This window comes from Theobroma umbraticum, unplaced genomic scaffold, assembly GCF_002168275.2.
Source record: "Theobroma umbraticum cultivar Fairchild unplaced genomic scaffold, ASM216827v3 scaffold_20.0, whole genome shotgun sequence".
Classification (NCBI taxonomy): domain Eukaryota; kingdom Viridiplantae; phylum Streptophyta; class Magnoliopsida; order Malvales; family Malvaceae; genus Theobroma; species Theobroma umbraticum.
The window spans coordinates 5,970,646-5,991,277 of NW_018397266.1; the positions used below are offsets into that span (position 1 = coordinate 5,970,646).

The following is a 20,632-nucleotide window of genomic DNA, read 5'->3' on the forward strand; positions in this document are numbered from 1 at the left end:
TTTCTTAAATTCAACTGCCTTTTTAATAAATCGACAAAGGAATTGTTAGAAAAGCATTATCCAACATAATACAAAACAACTTACTCTCAATTCCCCATTCAAACTAACAATCCATACACTTTGTCGCTCAATGAAACACCATTGTGGGAAGGTGGAATAAAAGAAAAAGCCAAGATTCTTTTTTGTAAATCCAATTTTTATCCACAAAGTGAGTAGTCAAATATATGTACCCATCAGTATTGATAGAAGTCCTCAAGTCAAAAATCAAATTAATCTTACCAGCTCTTTCCTTAAGTAAGTATTTTATCTTACTTCTCTTCTTTTTATGCATCTTAATCAAATCAGCTTTGGTAGTATTCCTACTAATATAAATCACATCCTCATGCAAGAATGAGTAGTTTTGATAGTAATATACTCCACAAATAACAATGGTAAATTATGCATGACAACTGCAGCTATCAACAATTCACGGTATTTTTCTTGATCAAAGTTAAAAGACCTCATTAACATAGAACAATGTTCCTTTGAAAAGATTATTTGGCCTATGTCACATGGGTCTCTCCTAACACAGTTATCACTATGGAGTTTGACATTACTTGATCAATACTTACAGTCACAGTTGAAAACAATCCCACATTGCTTGCACTTTGCTTTGCTTTTCAATCTAGACTTTTCTTTACTAAACATTCAAAGACTGTCCACACTGGTGAAGTTAACTTTTTTCTACATTTGGCTTGCCTTTTTTCATCTACTTGTTGTGTATTTATCTCTAAATAGTATTCCTCTTCATCCAAAGTATGAATAACATTTGATTCAAGAGATATACTAATATTTTTAGATTCCATTTGCAACGAAAAAGAAAAAGACAAAAAAATCAGTGTGGTTGGAAAAAAAATATAAAGATGTGTAGGAAAAAAACACACACACACAGACACACACACAAGATGACATAATAACCAAATCCACTGTCATCTAGTTTTATTGAAAGGTAGCTCATTTGGCATTAAAAAATAAAGAATAAGAAAAAAAAAAGACTCATTGCCTTTAACTATCAAGACGTATCTATTAATCTTTGAATTGGATGTAAGGGGACCCAATTTATAGCTAAAAGTAACTTAATTAATAATTTATAGCCACCATACCCAAAAAAAAACCTTAAATATAAACTGTTTCATAATAAATAAGCTTATGGCTAGCCTTTTTTGGAATCTCTTGTCCTTTTAAAATCTACATACTAGCAGTTAGTAATGAGAAAGTGCAAGATAGATTCTTTTTAGCCAACAAACATCTATTTTCCAAAATTTTCAACAAATAGAAGAATAAGAAAAAGAAGCACTTACTTTACTAGTGTCGTTGTCATGATGGTGGGTGGCTCGTGGGTGAATATGAAGTCTTAGAAAGGGTAGGTTGGCTTGGGTCTTGGCTTGAGGAGGCTAAATGGCAAGAGGGAGGTTGCAGCTCTAAGTATAGGGAGTGAAAAAAATTTTAAAGATTAGGGTAAGAGGGAAAAAAGTATGTATATGACAATATAAATGGGTCTTAACCATGTCTTCCATGTGTTGTGTAGACACGTGTAAACGTATATATGGTAACACAATTAATTTGTGTATTAAACTAGTCTTATATGAGTTAAGCAAGTTTGATATGATTAAGATACTATTTATTCATTTCTTTACCATGTCAACATGATTAATAAACAAAATACGATTATATTAAACCCAAACCCACTTAAAACCATGTTGTTCTCATGTCATGTACAAAATTACCAAGTCTACCTCATAGTCATCCACTGTCGTACTGCCTTAAACAAGATTAAGAAATTCCATCTCCAACTGTAACAGTTTGCTCTTAAGAAAATACTTTGTAGAGAAGGCGGTGCAGAAATTCTTCTAGTTGAAAATCTCAGGATCATTTTCATGAGTGCATGATACTTCTTTCCAATAATTATGTGCACTTCTTTACAACAAATAGACTGCAAATCTAATCTTATCCTGCTCATTGGAATGCATGGGATCAAAACCTTTTTCCACCTCCTTAATTCATAATTTAGCATCATCAAGGCTTGTGAAACCTTTAAAAGAAGAAGTGTTATCTTATTAAACTTGCTTTCCACTCTATAAAATTATCAACCTATTGGACCGATTGCAAATGTTGCCACTGTTTCCTAACCAAACTAGCTACCTCCTAAATAAAATTCAACACTCTATCATCATTTTTAACCAAAATACCTTGTGTCCCCTCAATCGGATTGGCTAGAGTTTGGTTAATTCCAATGGATATTTGAGCATTTCATGTCTCAACGTCATCTTGATTTTGGTTTTGGTTCAGAGGATATTGAAGACCCTCTAGCATCAATGACTCTGGCATATCGATTATTCATAACAAGAAAAGTTACCATTAGCATTGTTTTTTTTTCTTCAATCAAACACTAACATAAAGCAATTATAAAAGTATACAAACATAAATTGAGAAAAAAGACCCAATCATATTTTTTTTCCACCCAATTTTTGAATCTTGCATGAGTGTCAAATAGTTGACCGCCTAGCCTAGCTTTGATACCATTAGATTTGTGATGTCTTAGACTTAAAGTATAATAGATGCCACACACTTTTAAAATATAATCCTACAAACATGCAAAACTCAAAAACATCTGCAGACATGCAAAGCTTAAATACATATATTTTATACAACTAACTAAAGGAGCTAATATATTGGAAAAGGTAATAATTCATAAAAATTTAATCTATCAGTAAAATTCAAAGGGTCATAAATCGACAATGTTTAGAATTTAAGTTTCGAATATTGTGAAACTAACATGCCAAAATAAAGGCCTAAATAAGTAATTTAAGAAGTTCAAAGTTCATACGCTAGATTACGAAACATCATTCCTTGAAATTCTCACATGATTGACCAAAACACAACCCGTAAAAAAAATGTGAAAGAATGAATGAGTACAATGATTCAGCAAATAACTGATATTCCTTCAGTTGGATTAAGCATGCTTAAGACATATAGGTCAACATTACTAATACTCATATAGATATGTCAAAATAGAATTCTTGATAATCTCATTCAGAATCATATTATTTCAAAATTTATTTTCAAATAACAAAATTAAATATAATTTCACCTCTAATAATAGAACCATCATAATTTCAAAATTTTCAAATAATAAAACAAAACATAATTTCACAATAACTTTAGATTTTATTAGCCTCCTACAATATACTACAACCACACTTAACCCCTGTGGCATAAATCAGAATAAAAAACTACAACTGACCTTAGTAGTATGGGTCAGAATTATATTGAAACCATAAGTAATCTCATTGGCATGGGTGAGAAATATATCAAAAATAGCCATTGGCTGCAATGAATAGATATCACAAAAATTACTATTTTGTAGTTGATGGCACAGTTGGAAATCATCTATAATCACAAAGTACATGTCGACATAGCCAACATTTAATCCCTACAAGTAGGATCAGAACATAGTCATACTAGAAGACAATATAAAATATATTTTTAGATTATCTAATTTCTCAAAACAATATATCCATTTTCATAAAACATATCTCGTACACATCAAAAGTATATTCGTTTCAAATTAAATATTTTATATTTATATTCACAAAAAAATATATGCATACATTGAACAAAAATCATATCCCAAAACCAAAATAGAGATCATATTCCAAAACCAAAACAAAGATCAAATTTACTTATATATATTTGCATGCTCACCTGATTTAACAAACCATATGATAAAATATTATATATCATATACAAAATTCAAATCTACGTTGAAACTAATTTTTAGAGTGTGAAAATATCGAAGGGATATTAGTCACTTTCTTGGTTTGTCAAATTCACTTTCAAGCATTAAATAAAAAAATTCTCCTAGTTGCCTAATATTTTAAGAAAATACTTACAAAAATTAGAACTCAATTTACAAAACAATTCAACGAAACAACTTTTCACTAACCATCCTAAGCACTTAAGGTGTTGTAGCAACCTCCATTGCAATTGAGGAACATTTCCAATTAATAAAGCAATTTTTCTTTTTATCCAAGAAAATATAAAAAAAAGTAAAGTTGAGAATTAAATTTATATTATAAAATCAATAACAATTTTAATTCCTAATAGAAATCTAAGATTAATTTCATGTAAAACTCATATTTTTATGTTTTTTCTTAATTTAGATATTTTTACAAAATCTACTAGCATGAGAAATAAATTTATAAAATATATACATACATATATATATATTGATGTAAAAGTATAGTAGAAATCACATATTCAAAATTTATGAAATTTTATAGCAAATTTTATCAAACATTAATTAAAATCTAATTTTGAAAAATTTAAAAAAAATTTTAATTTTTGAAATTTCTAGAATCTAGATGACCATTTGGTCCATTTTGAACTCTTATAACTCTTAACCTGAATTGTTTCCAATGATAAACTCAAGATCAATTTAAAGTATTCATATCACATTATAACATTAGAACTTGTCTCAATGAAAAAGATTACAAAATTCACAAGTTTCAGAAATCAAAAATTTGAAAATTATCGTATACACATTTAAATTTCTAAGTTTTCAATATTAATGAACCTATTTTAAGCCTTCGATTCTCTCAAAACAAAAAGTCATTAATTGAGCCATTGACACCAAATTAAACACCATTATTCATTCTACAAAAACCTCTAAAGAATAGATTCATAACATTACCAAAATGAGGAGTTCTAATGACCTAAAGTTGGATCATTAAATCTGTCAAAATAGGTTTCCAACAAACTTCAAAAATGCATATCTCTCTATTTACTTAACCAAATGAGGTGTTACAAAAACTATTAGAAAGATCTTTTCAAGACTTTTTGTCGTAGTTGATTTTGGTTACTACTTATTCTCTTAAATTTGTTTTACACCGTAATCTTATACAAAAACACTACTTCACATAGAATAACAAGAACAAGCGAAGCATTACTTTGTGCAGAAGAACTAGAACAAGTGAAACAGTACATCACATGGAACAACTAATACAAGTGAAATAACTACTTCACATAGATAGCAATGAAAGCCACCCAAAATAAGTAGTAGGGTTCATGTGTTACTCTCACCTTAGGTTGTTTCGAAGAGTTTGGCTTGGTTGCTTAGATATGGATGTAGTTAAGAGGTCTTCCTCTAAACATTTTTTGGAAGTACAAGTGTTTCTTCCTCTTATTTTGTTCTCATGTACTTTTCAAGTACAAGTATTTCCTCCTCTTAGCTTGTTCTCTTATATTTGTTCACGTACACTTTTTTCTCTTGTACCTATTTACATATATCTTTTTTCTCTTGTACCTATTTACATACATCTTTTTCTCTCAACTTGTTCTTATATAACTTTTCATGTATAACTCTTCTCTATTACCTTATATTCAAAAGCAAATCTTATTACATTTAATTACTTCAATAGTCACATAACGAGTTTTTAAGCTTTATTCATCATATGTAATAAAATCACCATTTTAATATCCACATAATTAGTTACAATAACGATTACTCATATTAAAGCTCTTCATAATAATGTCATTCATTACATGCATTAAAGCTTATTCTTGAGTAACCGCCTTTCTGGAACTATATATAGAGCCTTCACAATTCATTTGAAAAACTTTATTTAGAGCTAGAACATTCTCACCCAAAGCTTCTCTCCCTAACTTTTCTCTCTAATTCTCTTATACTCTTTAATTCTCTACTTATTCTCTTTCCCCTACCATAACACTCAATACTTCAGAAATTGCTTCAATCTTCCTCTCTGTCATTTTTAATACTTTCTTTTATTTGTTTGCAATACTTCCTCTCCTTATCATAACAATCCTTTACACCTTTCCATTGGTACCCATCATACTATCGAAAAGTCATTGCAATGGTACTAGCTTTGAATAGAAATTGGAAAAACACAAAATAACTTAGGACTTTTGTACCCAAACTATGAAAAATACAAAATTCTCATGATTTGAGACATAATCATACCTTAATCAGCACTTCTTTGAATATGTTTCCCTTTTATCTATCTTTCTTCTTCCTTTCTAGGGCTAACTTGTTCTGACTACCTTTCTTTTAAGCTTGATAATATAAAACTAATGCTAAAAATAAAACTACTCTATTTTGCTAAAAAGTTCCTTTTTCTATTATCTTTTTATTAATAAACCCCAAAGTCATAATGACATTTATAAAAAATAAAATGATATTTTACTTATTTATTTTTATCAAGACTATAACCTAGTACATATAAATGTTTTTATAACATAATTAAATAAGTATAATATTTTTAAGGGGTATTAAAATAAATATAATTGTTTGAACAAACAAAATTGTTTAAACAAACATAACTGTATGAATAAATATAGCTATTCACAAGACTTTATTCCTTTCTTTTTTTTTTCCTATATGGGATTGCATCTCATACTATTAAAATGCACGTCAATCCCCCATTATTTTGAAAATAATCTAAATTTTTTAAAATCTTGAAAATAAATTGTATAAACGAAGGTATCTTTCGAGTAACTCTTCATTTAGTGAAAATTACATGATAGACTATGCTTTGAATTAACTATTTCATTTAACACATAATGAATGCACAGTATCCGATGATACTTTCATGATCATGGGTGATCTACATTCTTTTTTCATGAGTGCTATTAAAGCCAACTCTTGAGCTCTTAGAAACGGCTACACTTTTACACTCAATATGTAAATCCAATCAAGAATGCTCCCGTAATTAAGACACTCTAACAATACACGTACTTAAGAGTATATTACTCATCTTTTCCATATCAATACAAGTACCTAGTACTTAAGATGGGATATTATATTTCATATTCATAAAGCTAACAACCACATTTAGATTTTGTACTTTGTTTGATCGAACTCAAGACTTGAAATTATACCAAGCATTGAGTCAATGTCCCACCATAGGTGACTTTAATTTATGAACTTGAGACCTATCCTTTTTAAGGTTTTATTTACAAGACCTCTAGCAAGACATTTTCTTAAAAAAATTGACAAGTTTTCACATGACTTCACAAACCTTATACTAGTCACTTCATCTAAATTAATTGTTAGATGTCAACCCATATGTCTAAACTTTCCATTATACACTTAGTTATATAGTCATGAGCGTGAAACTTTAGCCAAGATCTATGCAGCACTTAACCCCCGTGTGTGAGGGCTAAGTAAACCTAACTACGAAAGTAATGTGACAACCTGAACTAAAGAAGAAGATATGCAAGAAATAAAGTGTATTATTCCCCATGGTCTAATAAACTTATGCCAGCTATTAGTGTGTTTTTCCTTTATGCTTACAATGAAATTAAAAAGTGTTATTTATAGTGATAATAACCTACTAAGCCTAAACCTACTTATAATGTAAGTGAAGTAAATAATATAAAAAGAAATAGCCTAATCCTAGATTTATTTGTAGTGCAAATCAAGCAAATAACAAGGAAACATAAATAAGAAAAGTGTCATATTCTTAATAGAATACACTTAATCTAACCATAAACTACTTTAGCCACAATTCTCTAGCAGCATTACACAAGAAATCCAACCCTAGTAGACAACCCGTATGTGTGCAGCCCACAATTGCATGGGCCTTATGTGCCAAACCTGTTAATTCGCACCACTGTGCATAGCCCATCAATTTGCTCCTTGCGTGGCCCAATCTTGATAACATCTTGTGCACATGGCAACCCCTATACACTGCTAGCTAGATGATTGCCTCGGCTAGACTTGTCACTGATTTGCAAGCCATGACAATATGCCCTTGCTAGAGTTGCTTTACTATCACAATGAATAGAAATTGAAAAAATTGGTGCAGGCCATAAAGACAGACCATATTTTTAAGCTATTCAACTTCTTTGGTGACAATAGTCATGCAATAAATTTGACCACCATGCTAGAACCCATTGCAAATTTTTGTTTCTTAAAATCTCAAGAAATAGCACCCCCAAGATGCATAAAGATCCATCCACTTGTAGAAGCATGATCATCCATACTTGTAATCCAACTAGCATGCAAATATCTTTCGAATACTAATGGGTATCTATTATAACAAAGACCACAATTGATTGTTATCTTTAACTACCTAAATATCTATTTACAATTAGTTAATATAAGTTATTTTGATTACTTATGTTCTTAATTTTCTAGCAACAAATGATATATATGGTCTTGTCCACGTTATTGCATACGTTAGACAACCAATTATTTTTACATATTACAATTAATTTACCATCCCACCACCATTAGACATAAAGTTTATTTGAAGATCTATAGGTATAGATATTGAATACAATAAATAAAATCAAACGTTTTAAGTACTTTTTTTATATGAGATTGTGACAAAGTTAGATTATTTTTTATCTTAGAATATTTTAATTCTTAAGATAACATCTACTGCACCTATTTTATTCTTTGCAAAATTATTTGACAAAAGTTTCTTTGTCTCTTCAATCCGTGCCAAATATTAGCATGCCATCTACATACAAAGAAAATTATAGCACTTTACCATTTTGAAATTTGCTATATATGCACTTATCAATCTCATTTATTTTATAGTCATTAGCTAAAATCATTTCATCAATTTTTAATATGTCATCATTTTGGTGCTTGTATAAGTTTATATAATGGTTTTACAAGTTTACATATCTTATGCTCTTGCCTTGAAACAATGAACCAATTGTTGCATGTACCTCTTTTAATTCATTGTTTAAAAATGTTATCTTTCCATCTACTCGGTGAATTACCAATTATAAATTGATGCAAGTGAAATTAAAAATCTAATTGCAACAATTCTAAATACTAAAACATAAATAAAATATGAAATATTTAACATTTTTATTACATGCCAAACCATCTACCAGTTATTCTTAATAAATAAAATTGTGTCAAAATATTATCAACTAAAAACTAGCAAAAGTCTTAAAAAATAAATAACTTGGTGGTGTTTCTTAGTAAGATGAGTGAAGGCACATTTGGCCGAGTTTTTGAATGTTGGGATCGTCAAACATGAAAGTATGTTGTGATTAAAGTTGATATACTTCAACATCTTGCTAAGAATGATAAAGGAACTTCACGCTATGGGTAGATTCGAAATTGGTTTGATTGCCACAATCACATTTGTATCGTGTTTGAGAAGCATGGACCAAGTTAATTTTATTTTCAAAAGCGAAATAAATACTGTTCATTTCTTGTGGATCTTGCTCTGGAATTTGGACATCAGCTTTTGAAATCTGTAGCATTTATGCATGATTTACACTTAATCCTCACTGACTTGAAAGTAGAAAATATTTTTTCTTTTATCTTCTGAATATGTAAAGCTTTCTGGCTACAAGAGGAATTCTTTAGATGGAATGCATTTTAAGTGCTTGTCAAAGTCAAGTGCCATTAAGCTAATTGACTTGGTGGTACTACATTTGGTAATCAAAATCATAGCTGCATTGTTTCTGTAAGGCATTATAGAGCTATGAGGTTATTCTAGGTACAGGTTGGAGTTTTCCATGTGATCTATGGATTGTTGGTTGCATCCATATTGAACTCTGCATGAGTGAAGCATTATTTCAGATCCATGAAAATTTGGAGCATTTGGCAATGATGGAAAGGGTTTTAGGACCTCTTGAGCATATGATTTGAAGGGTTAATCAGAGTGTTGAAAAATAATTTCGGAAAGGCTTTATAATAAATTGGAGCTTGATCGTATGAAGAATATAGCATCACAACATGTAGAGAGGTCAAGATATTCACTTGCAGACCTGTTAGAAGGTTTAATGAACATGATCCATCTGAACGTCTCGCAGCACATCAAGCTCTAAATCATTTTTTTTTTTCTTAAGAATCCAACTTAAGTGGAAAGAGTAGATCAATGATTTCATAATGCTTGGGATATTGGGATAAAAATGGCAAAACCCACAAATTTTGAGATTGCCATGTATGTATGCTGATGTTGGTTTTGGTGAAATATACAATTTGCATCTTTTGCTGTGGAGTCCTTACATCGAGAACATTTGGGAAAGTAGAGTGTAGGATTCTTGCTTGAATTATTCAAAAGAAATGCTCAAAATAGAAGAAAAGAAGAAGTTAAGGACTTCATTGGGATAATAAGATTGAACGGAAGCAAATCGTTATAAACATCAGATGGGCAATTTTGTTGTACAAATAAAATTTTTTAATTCAATTTGGAAAGTGTTCAGCTTTTTCTTTCAAAAAAAAATGAAAAAAATAAACTCTAATAATTTCTGGGTATTTATATTTTTAAGGTTGTTTTAGATATTAAACAATTAAAAGTTACTGCAATAATTTTAATAACATCAGATTTATTTTTTAATTTTCTTCAATATATTATCAGGACAAAACTGATTCATTGAAGGTGATAATGCTCTCAACTTAATTTTTTCTTCCAACAGTATTTATAATGAAAATATTGGCATCGTATTTATGTTCACCTACTTTTTGAAGCTCTCTTGAGCAATTATTCTCTGAACACATGATGAATTCTCATTCGAATTCAATGAATAATCATTCAGTTAGAACACACATATGGGGAAGTAAAAATCTTTTTAGTCTGTTTGGTTGATAGTTTTATTTTTTAAAAATTATTATAATATAAAGTAAAAGGTCAAAAGTAGTAATCATAATCAATTTTAAATGAATAAATAATTAAACGTAATATTAATAATAACATAATTAGTCTATATAGAAGTATAATGCATCACTTTGTTATCCAAAAATTACCTATTTTGTATATAATTTTTCAAAAATTATATATATATTTTTGTATCTAAACGTGCCTTTTACCTTTTTGTTTTTGTTTTTGAAAACAAAAATCATATAGTAAAAATGTAAAAAGTTAAATGTTTAAGACTTAACGTTGCTTTAAGGCGAGTAATCAAATTTTATTCATAAAAGACTCATGCAAAATTCCATACATATTTTTAATTTACTTTTAAATAATAATTATATATAAATATAAATTTTTAAAGTATAAAGTTTGATGTATTAACAATCAAAATTTTAAAATGTTAATCTATAAATTATTTTACATTATTAAAATTAAATATCTTTATATTTTAATGAAAGTCATTAAATGCAGTCGGAATTCTTATTTACAAATTGGATTAATCTTATTAATTAATATTTATAATAAAAATTATTAAATGAAAATTAAAATTTTAATGAATAAAAATGCTTGTTTTTGTCAATAACATGTTTTTACCGACATCTATGTTTGTATATATACTAATATTTGCTGTCACGCGAATAACATATGAATCCTTATTTTTCATTTATTAATAAATTATGTATAAATAAAAATATTCTAAATTACAAAATTGTTTTTTATTTATTTTAAAAAATAATTATATATAAATAAAATTGTTTTTAAGTTATATTTTTTGAAATATAAATCATTGAATTGTGCAGTACTTGTTTATAAATTATTCAATCTATCAGGATTAAACAATATTTTTTAATGAAAATTATTCAATGCAATTAAAATTCTTATATGCATATTGGATAGAATTTACAAATTGAGTAACCTTTATTAATATTTATAACTAAAAAATATTTAAAATGACCAATTAGTAGTAAATAACAAATATGTTTCTTTTCTTCAATTAAAATTTTTAGAAACATCTTACTTATATATATATTACACATTATATATAAATATATAGCAAAATAGATAAAACATAGCTGAGAAAAAACAAGGATAAATAGATTATAGATATAGAAATAGATGAGGTGTAAAAACAATAGAAAGGTATATAACCACTCAAACTTAAAATTTTAATCGAAATCTCACTCTAAAATTACCTCTTAAAGTTTTAATATAAGTGAAAAATAAAAATACTTTATACAAGTGACAATTATCATGTGAAAGTGACTTATTATTGTCACATACAAACATAGATGTAACTATCCAAATCTTAGTGCTCGTGTATGTCCAATTCCGGGGTCCTAAGTGCCGAATTCTAACCCAATGGGCTGCAATTCTTTGTAATTTTGTGGGTGTTGAGTCTTTCTTAGACACAAATCTTTTTGAAACAAAACCAATTTCTATTAAAACCCACTCAAGCTTAATTGTTGAGCTTAGCCAACAAGCTCAAAGTTGATCATCAAACTCCTTCAATAAACAATAATTATATATATAGAGGTATAATATTTGAAAAAATTCTCTAAACTTTTTAGAATAATTCAAATAAACTTTTATTCTCTTAATACGTTCAATCAAAATTCTATATTTTTATTTTAAGTTAAATAAATTTTTATAATTTTTATTTTGAATCAAATAAATTTTTATTATTAATAGTTGACTTGATCAAAATATCATTTGTCATTTTATACCACACGATAATGATGACATAATATGCTAACATATTATAATTAATAATAACATGACATGTTAAATGTGACATAATAACATAATAATGTAATATTTTTCACATTTCACATTATTATCATATCAATGTGACGTAGATATAAAATGATAAATGATATTTTTATTAACAATAATTAATCAATCATTATTAAGAAGGGTTTAGTTGACTTGAAATACAAGTATGAAGACTTAATTGAATACAATTAAAGAATAAAGATTTATTTAAATTTTTTTGAATTAAGAAACAAGTACATATTTAATTAGTAAAATTTACTAATTTGATTAAAATTTCCTAACTTGAAAATAGTTAATCAATAAACAAGTATATATATTTGATATACAATCAACATATAATTTTATATATTATGAATGAATCAAAACTTAATTACTATATCATTGACGCTAAGGTTTATTAACAAATTTAATTATATGATGTATGATAATAGTAGAGTATGCGTGTATCTTATCTTAAATCAAATATTATAAACTTTAAATAAACAAAAGCTGTTTAGGTTGGGAATGCTCCTACAGGCTTCAGTCATTTGCAATATTTCTATAACCTAAGTTGATCCTTTGGTCAATTGGACAAGCCTATCCAAATAGCTATAGCTATATAAGTCAAAGCCAATCTAAATTCATAATGGAACGTTTCTATCCTTACCCTACCACCCCACAACCAATAAAAGTCGGCCCTCGAATCCAACTTCTAACAATATCTACCCGAATGGGTCGCCATTTCGAAATAAATGAACATTTGTAAATATCTTATATACTCACTAAAACTGAATTATTAGCTTCATAATAATATCAATTATTATCAATAAAATAAAATTCTAAACCTTTTTTTAAAAGAATCTCCCAGGCCATGTCGACTGCTCCGCTTCGCGTACCTTCGGCCACGAGCCATTCCATAATTCAGGACCACGTGTCGGATCCCTATTAGCTCATGCACTGCTCGAAAGTATCCATGAAGCAGCCTTTCCCCCATCTCCAACATCCCCATGTGCCCATCCGTCAACTACTGGCAGCGTAACCCTTCCCATCTACTAATCTTCTTACACGTGTCCAAGTTCAGTCCCCTTCCTCCACCGCTTTTATATATACCCGGCGCCCACCTGCCTAAAAACAGAAACTCAAATCCAAAAAGTATATCTAGTCACTAAAGTCAAAACCAAGCTTTTTGTTTCCACCTCCTTCGCTTTTTAGATTTCCTTTTTTTTTTTGGTTTAATTTCTACTACATGATCCAAAAATTAAACGGGTCGTGTCGCCGGATTCTCACGTACCCGGCGGTACATCCTTGCCACTCCATTTCTCCACTTACTCTTCTAAACTCTCTAATCGATCTTGGTCGAGACATTTGCAGTTACAAATCCAAGTTTTTATCCACCAACAAGAGAAATGCACGCGAAACGTTCCGTCAAATCACGAACCTTCTCCTTATCGTCGAGGAGATCCGAAATGCCACGTCGGATACACCTGAACAGGTCATCCTCAGGTTTTCGGAGCTCCATCTGACTTTTCAGAAGTTCCGATACCTACTGGAAGACTGCTCTTGCAACGGGTCTCGAGTATGGATGCTGGTTAATTCGGATGGGGTTGCGAATCACTTCCGGATCCTGATCGGGGCAATGGCAACGGGTCTGGATGTTTTCCCTCTTCCAACCGTTGACTTGTCAAACGAAGCCAAGGAGTTGGTTGAGTTAATCGTAAGGCAAGCTAGGAAGGGAACTTTCGAATCTGATCCGGAAGATAAGAAAGCCGTGAAAGATCTCATGCGGATCCTGCACCGCTTCGAGGAAGGAAGCTCACCCGACCCGATTGAAATCAAACGGATCTTGGATCATCTCGGCATTACAAAATGGAGCGATTGTAATAAGGAGGTGAAATTCTTGAATTCAGAAATTGAAATCGAAGTTTCCAATAGAGGAAATAAAAAAGAATTAGAGCTTTTGAGTAGCTTAATGGGATTCATGAGCTACTGCAGAGGTGTAATCTTCGACTCCATTGACTTTCAAAGTCAACATCTCGATGGCCAATGTAACAGCAGCGAATCTCTTAAAGGGATCAACGGTGATGATCTCAAATGTCCGATCTCATGGGAGATGATGTCAGATCCAGTGACTTTGTCAACGGGACACACCTATGATCGTTGTTCGATTTTGAAATGGTTCAGTTCAGGGAACGCCACGTGTCCCAAGACGGGCGAGAAACTTACCAGTACGGAACTGGTTCCGAATCTTGTCTTGAAAGGGGTGATCCAACGGTATTGTGCTAAAAACGGCGTCGTGGTTGCCGAATCCAGCCGGAAGAATCGGGATATTTCGAGGTCGATCATGGCGGGGAGTTTGGCGGGAGAAGGAGCTGTGAAGATGTTGGGGGGTTTTCTGGTTAACAAACTTGTAAACGGAAGTGTTGAAGAGAAGAACAAGGCGGCTTTTGAGATTCGGGTTCTTACGAAAACAAGCATTTTTAACAGGTCTTGTTTGGTTGAAGCCGGCGCGGTCCCACACTTATTGAAGCTGTTGATGTCTAAAGATTCTAACACCGAAGAAAACTCCATTGCCGCGCTCTTGAATCTTTCCAAGCATTCGAAAAGCAAGGGTGTTATGGTGGAGAATGAAGGGTTGGATTTGATCGTTCATGTTTTAAGAAAGGGACGTAAGGTTGAAGCTCAACAACATGCCGCTGCTACCTTGTTTTATCTTGCTTCGGTTGAGGAGAACAGGATTTTGATTGGTGAAAACCCAGAGGCTATTCCAGGTTTAGTGGAGTTGATTAAGAAGGGAAATGATCGTTGCAAAAGGAATGCATTGGTTGCGGTTTTTGGGCTTCTAGTGCACCCCGGGAATCACTGGAGGGTTCTTGCAGCTGGGGTTGTTCCTTTGTTGCTGAATCTTTTGAAAGATTCGGAAAGGCAGGATCTTGTAACGGATTCTCTAGCAGTTTTGGCTACTCTAGCAGAGAAAGTTGATGGGACGGTTGCAATTTTACGCCGCGGGGCCTTGCAATTGTTAGTGGGGATTTTAAATACCTCCACTTCAAGGACAGGGAAGGAGTATTGCGTTTCCTTGCTGGTGGCCCTATGTGTAAATGGCGGTCTAGATGTGGTTGCTCGTTTGGTCAAGAATCCTTCTCTCATGGGATCCTTGTATTCCCAACTTAGTGAAGGTACATCTCGAGCTAGCAAAAAGGCCAGTGCACTCATCAGGATTCTGCATGGGTATTATGAAAGGAGCTCCTCAGCTTCGGTGACTCCACTTCTTCCACGAGAACGATTCGTTCACATACGGTAACTGGTAACCCAAATTTTTCGGGTTTTCATTTATTGATTCTTTTTTTGGTCCATTCCTGCGATCTTTAATTTCCTTGTAAATACACGCAAGTGTGTATATTGCTTGCTTTCTTTATTAGCTCGGTTTTTTTGAAGAGCTTAACCACTCAGCTTCTGCCTTTTTTATGAAGCTGCGTGAAAAAAAAAAATAAAAGTATTGTTGCATTGTAATTTTATTTACAGATTGTTGGTAATAATGTCATTAGAGTATAATACACAGTAATGTAAAACTCATTCCTTATGAGTAATATGTGTAAACAGCTTCTGCTGTGTTGTGCAATTCTTTTTCCATGTTAGTAATAAGATTGTGGTACAGTTTGTCTAAAACACTTTCTATAAACATAAAAGATTTTCGTCCATTTAAAATTCCCTTTTTTAGAACTTTAATATATGATTGTTCCACGGGATGCAACTGGCTTTGGTTGTATTCTGATATTAAGTGCTTTTTGTAGTATTAATGCCACTTGCTCCATGGTTGGCCTTTCCTGCTTTATCCCTGTGCATGACAAAGCTAGCTTGAGTACGAGGTCAAAGGCTTCTAATGGGTATTCCCCGTTAAGTTTAGGGTCTGCAAATTTGGTAATGTCACCCCCTCTAGTGAGGTTTTTTGCCTGAGAAGTAATAGGAAAATGCATTAGGGATCTTAGTAATCGGAAGGAAGGAAATGTATTAAATTTCGGAGTGGATATTGTCAGTTACCATTTTACTTAGAGGCAATGGTCTGTCCAGGTTCAGATTAAGCACCCTCTGCCCTGACAAAAGTTGTAGAAGTACAATACCAAAACTGTAAACATCACCAGAGGCGTTCACTCGGTTGTTTCGACGGTACTCAGGGTCGACATAACCAAATGTTCCTCTCACTTCTGAGCTTACATGGGATTGACCTAGGTCCATAACTTTAGACAATCCGAAATCTGCAAGTTTTGCTTGAAATTTATCATTGATAAGGATATTTGTTGGCTGCCAAAACACCATCATGTACCAAAATTAGAGAAGACTAACTATAGAAAGAGATAAGGAATAGTGGATTCCTCGATCTTGAATCTACCTTGATATCACGATGAACAATGCAGCCTTCTGGATAAGTGTGGAGAAACCAGAGGCCCCTTGCACTGTCCATTGCAACCTTGAGTCTTTGAATCCATGACAGAACTTTATCCTTTCCTGCTCCATATCTTTGTGTGAGTAGTTGTTCATGCAACAAAAACAGTATATACTGTAAGTCCACATACCATACAGCCACTCTGAGAGGTTCCCATTGTGGCACAGTTCATAGACTAGGAAGCATTCATCTTCTCTCTCACAATAGCCAAGCAAAGCTACAAGGTTTGGATGCCTGATATGAGATAGGCTTCTAACTTCCCTGACAAAAGTTTCTATTTGTCCATCATTGATTATGTGCTTAACCGCAACATGCAGACCATTTGAGAGAAGACCCCTATACACCTTTCCTGGTCATAACAGAATAAAATCAGGATATGAGATCTCCATCTGAAGGAAGGAAAAAAAACATTGCTTAATTCAAGCGTTCTTGTGCTTATTTGCTGTGTCAAACATTAGGATTGGATGAATTTGTCCTAGAACCTCATGCATCAACCATAAACCAGTATTCTATAGGTCCAAGAAACAATGATTTCTCAATGTTAATCCGCATCTACTCTGTTTTACCGACAGTGACTATGACTCAAGTATTACCTCTCTTAGGATTTCCTACAGCAAAAGTAAAAGACTTGATTAACACGATGGCAATACAGATCTTCATCAATCCTTCAGCATCTTGTAGTTGGCATTTCAGCCAGGAAATATTTTGCAGCACTCACCTTTATGTTTATCACAATATTGCAATTAAATATTTATGAAAAATGCATGCGCAAGCCTTGGTGTGTATGCTATAAATAAACATAGTTCGATGCATGTTGCTTATCCTTTGAAAACATTGTTTAGCCTTTTAAGTGGTGGCTGAATCTGCTGCAGCCCATTCCTTATCTCCTTGTATTGTTAGTTTGTTAGGACCTAAATATATTCTAACATATTCCCAATTCATTTTTTCAATTAAGCCATCAATCTTGAATTAGAAATAGATCCTAGATAATGAATTGTAGGTAGGTTCTAACCAGCTATGCCTTGGCCAATGAAGTTTGAAGGATTGAAGTAGTTTGTTGCTGAATAAAGTTCTTTCATCGAAATCTTCAGCGATCCAGACTGCTCAGAGAATGAATCATCCGATTCTGTCAAAAAAGGAAGACAATGATGAGAAATTGCTATTAGTAATCTGTTTTTAGCCTGGTTGAACTAATTTTGCAAGAAAACTACCATCTTTCCGAGCAGGGAGACTTTCTTCTTTCCTTTTTCCGAAGAAGATCCACGCAGCAATGGCTACAACTACCATAGCTCCCACTAACCCACCAATTAGAATCCACAAACCTATTATGATCAATTAAATTATAAATATGTCAATGAATAATAAACTTGCACTTATTTAAGACATCAAGAATTAGAACTCAGATGGAGTGGTGATAATTGTTGTTGAAGAGACTACCTGCCCTATTGATACCTAGGCGATCTCTGCCTCCATGTTCATCTGCAACGTAGAAAGAAGAAGTTATCCACTCACAACAAGAACTGAATCATGAAGTAGTCATATGCATGGTTATAATGTGTCCATGTTATTGCCAATTACATTGAAGAATTTAAAAAAAGAAAGGAAACATACGGGATTGAGAAGTATCTGGCTGTTAAATTGTGCCCTACCTAAGGAAAAAGCCCGCTCTCTGAGGCATTGAAATACTGCATAGACCCAGTTCTCATCATCAATTCTGTAGCTTATCATGGACACCAGTACTGCAAATCTACACACATCAGCAGACTCCTGTTTGTAGTCTGATGATCCGCCAATCACTTCCCATCTTCTCAAACATGTACCGCAGGATTGATTCAGTCTGCCACCAGAGCCTAACGTCTTACAGTCTTCTTGTAAATGTTTTAATCTAGCTCCTAGCTTATCAACAACATCCGTGACAGTATAATCAGAACAGCCACCAGCACCACTTGTTAGCTTCTGAATGCCACAGCCAAATATATGTTTCTCAAATCTTTCCATTACTGTTAAGCAGTTGTTTTGTTCTGTGGAATTTAGGTAAATGGCTTTCGTAAGGTTTGCCTGCCGCCCCAATGCATAAAGGTACTCTTCAAAGGCTCCTCCACAACAACTGTCGTTGATGAAACCACCCCAGTTGCCCAATTCACAATTTGATTCTTTTGTGGAGGAAGAGCTTTTGATATCAAGAATGCAATTACCTACTGAAGTCTGAGAAAACACAACGTCTAGGGTGGCAAACAAAAGAAAGAGATGTATCATGGAGGAAAATGATTCATGTTTCAGCCGTATAGATATAGATAAATCTACAGCAGCCTTACCCATGTGAACCTGAGCCACAGTCATTGAAGGACGAACTAAAGGTGAGATATACCATTAAAGGAACGGAGGGTATGGACGATTGATCTTATATAAACATGCGTTAACCTGGGAGACCTAATCTGTTGTGTCTTTCTTTTGCTTTGAAGGAATGTTCTCTGCAGGTGAACTTGGAATCTGGTTGTATACCCACAAATCCATGAAAACCAAAAGAGAATATGGGAGTTGTAGTAATGAATTAGACAAGAACAGGCAATGTTTATAGAATTTGCAGCAAAGAGCATTGATATAAAGCTATACTGTAGTTGAAAATTTATACGAGAGGCAGGTAGAGACAGTGTTGGAATTACTGGAACTCCGGATGTACACAGGGCAAATGGCTATAAGGTGCATGACAGCTTATGTCTTTTAGTGATGGGAAAGGTTCTGGATACAAATGGAGTTTCCCATATGAATTTATGTGCTGATTTTGAAAAGGCTAGACATACATTGTCCAAATAACTATTGTTTAATTTAACAGCGTATTATGACATAAAGAAAGGGTAATGGCCGGCTTCAATTATCAAAGGAACAAGGCTTACATTGTCATTTTGTGATTGAATTAGTCTCCAAAAGGTAGAGAAAAATGGTGACAAACAGAAAAGATGGGTAAGGACGTCGGCACAGCTGCTCGGGGTTATTGGTTAACCTTGGTATCCTCAGGAACTTCCAAGCAGTTACTGTAGACACCATATTTTTATTTATTATTTTATTGTTAATTTTGATTTTGTTATTTATTTATTTTAAATCTGATTCTTATTGTCCCGGTTTTATCTTTATTTTGCTATTATTATTAATTTTATTTATTTTTTATCATGGATCAATGTCAAGCCCAAATTCGAAATTGAGTTTCCTTGGCCTCCAACAACTTTGGGCTTTACTGGGTTTAAAATGAGGATTTATTGGGGTCCAAATATTGAACTAAGTGCCTAAACCTGACAGCAAAAACAGTCCCAATGTAACTAAGTTGATTTAAAACAGATCAAACAAGCTATATAGAATTAAATCAACAAAGATTAAAGCTAATTAAAATGAATAACATTCTGGAAGTACAAAGAACAAAAAACAAATAAAACGAAAAATGAAAAAGAAAAAAAGGAAGCCAGTTGGGCATGGCGACAAATCCATACCTAGTGTCATGAGCTAACTTTGTATCTGACTATACTAAGATAAAATTGTTTAGATTTAGTCTGTTGTACTTATAAGGAAAATATTTCTCTTTCAAATAATGTAATGGCTCGTGGTGACACTTTTAAAAATATTTATTAAATCTTTAAAAGAGAAAGGCTTTTTTTAAAAAATATTTTTATTTCAAAGTTTGTAATAACTATTGATAGAATATTTATAAAATCTTATAACTGGACGATAGCATATTTTAATTTTTTTATAATTAATTTTATATTAATAAAATATTTTTTATAAT

At 32.1% G+C, this 20,632-nt stretch overlaps 2 protein-coding genes and 1 pseudogene across 2 annotated transcripts; 2 read left to right on the top strand and 1 right to left on the bottom strand.

Moving 5' to 3' along the window:
- Positions 1-9,005: 9,005 nt before the first annotated feature.
- On the top strand, positions 9,006-9,878 carry LOC110423396 (serine/threonine-protein kinase AFC3 pseudogene; annotated as a pseudogene).
- Positions 9,879-13,183: 3,305 nt separating this feature from the next.
- Positions 13,184-16,101, top strand: PUB18 (plant U-box 18). The gene has a single exon (XM_021437164.2). The coding sequence runs from the start codon at positions 13,663-13,665 to the stop codon at positions 15,715-15,717; it is 2,055 nt and encodes a 684-aa protein (XP_021292839.1). The 5' UTR covers positions 13,184-13,662; the 3' UTR covers positions 15,718-16,101.
- A 37-nt stretch (positions 16,102-16,138) lies between these two features.
- LOC110423586 (putative L-type lectin-domain containing receptor kinase V.2) lies at positions 16,139-19,197 on the bottom strand. The gene is made up of 8 exons (XM_089784738.1): positions 18,469-19,197; positions 18,295-18,364; positions 18,069-18,179; positions 17,870-17,983; positions 16,988-17,206; positions 16,804-16,919; positions 16,455-16,715; positions 16,139-16,366 (listed from the first exon to the last, which is right to left on the bottom strand). The coding sequence occupies exons 1-8, from the start codon at positions 19,195-19,197 to the stop codon at positions 16,139-16,141; spliced, it is 1,848 nt and encodes a 615-aa protein (XP_089640864.1).
- Positions 19,198-20,632: the final 1,435 nt, after the last annotated feature.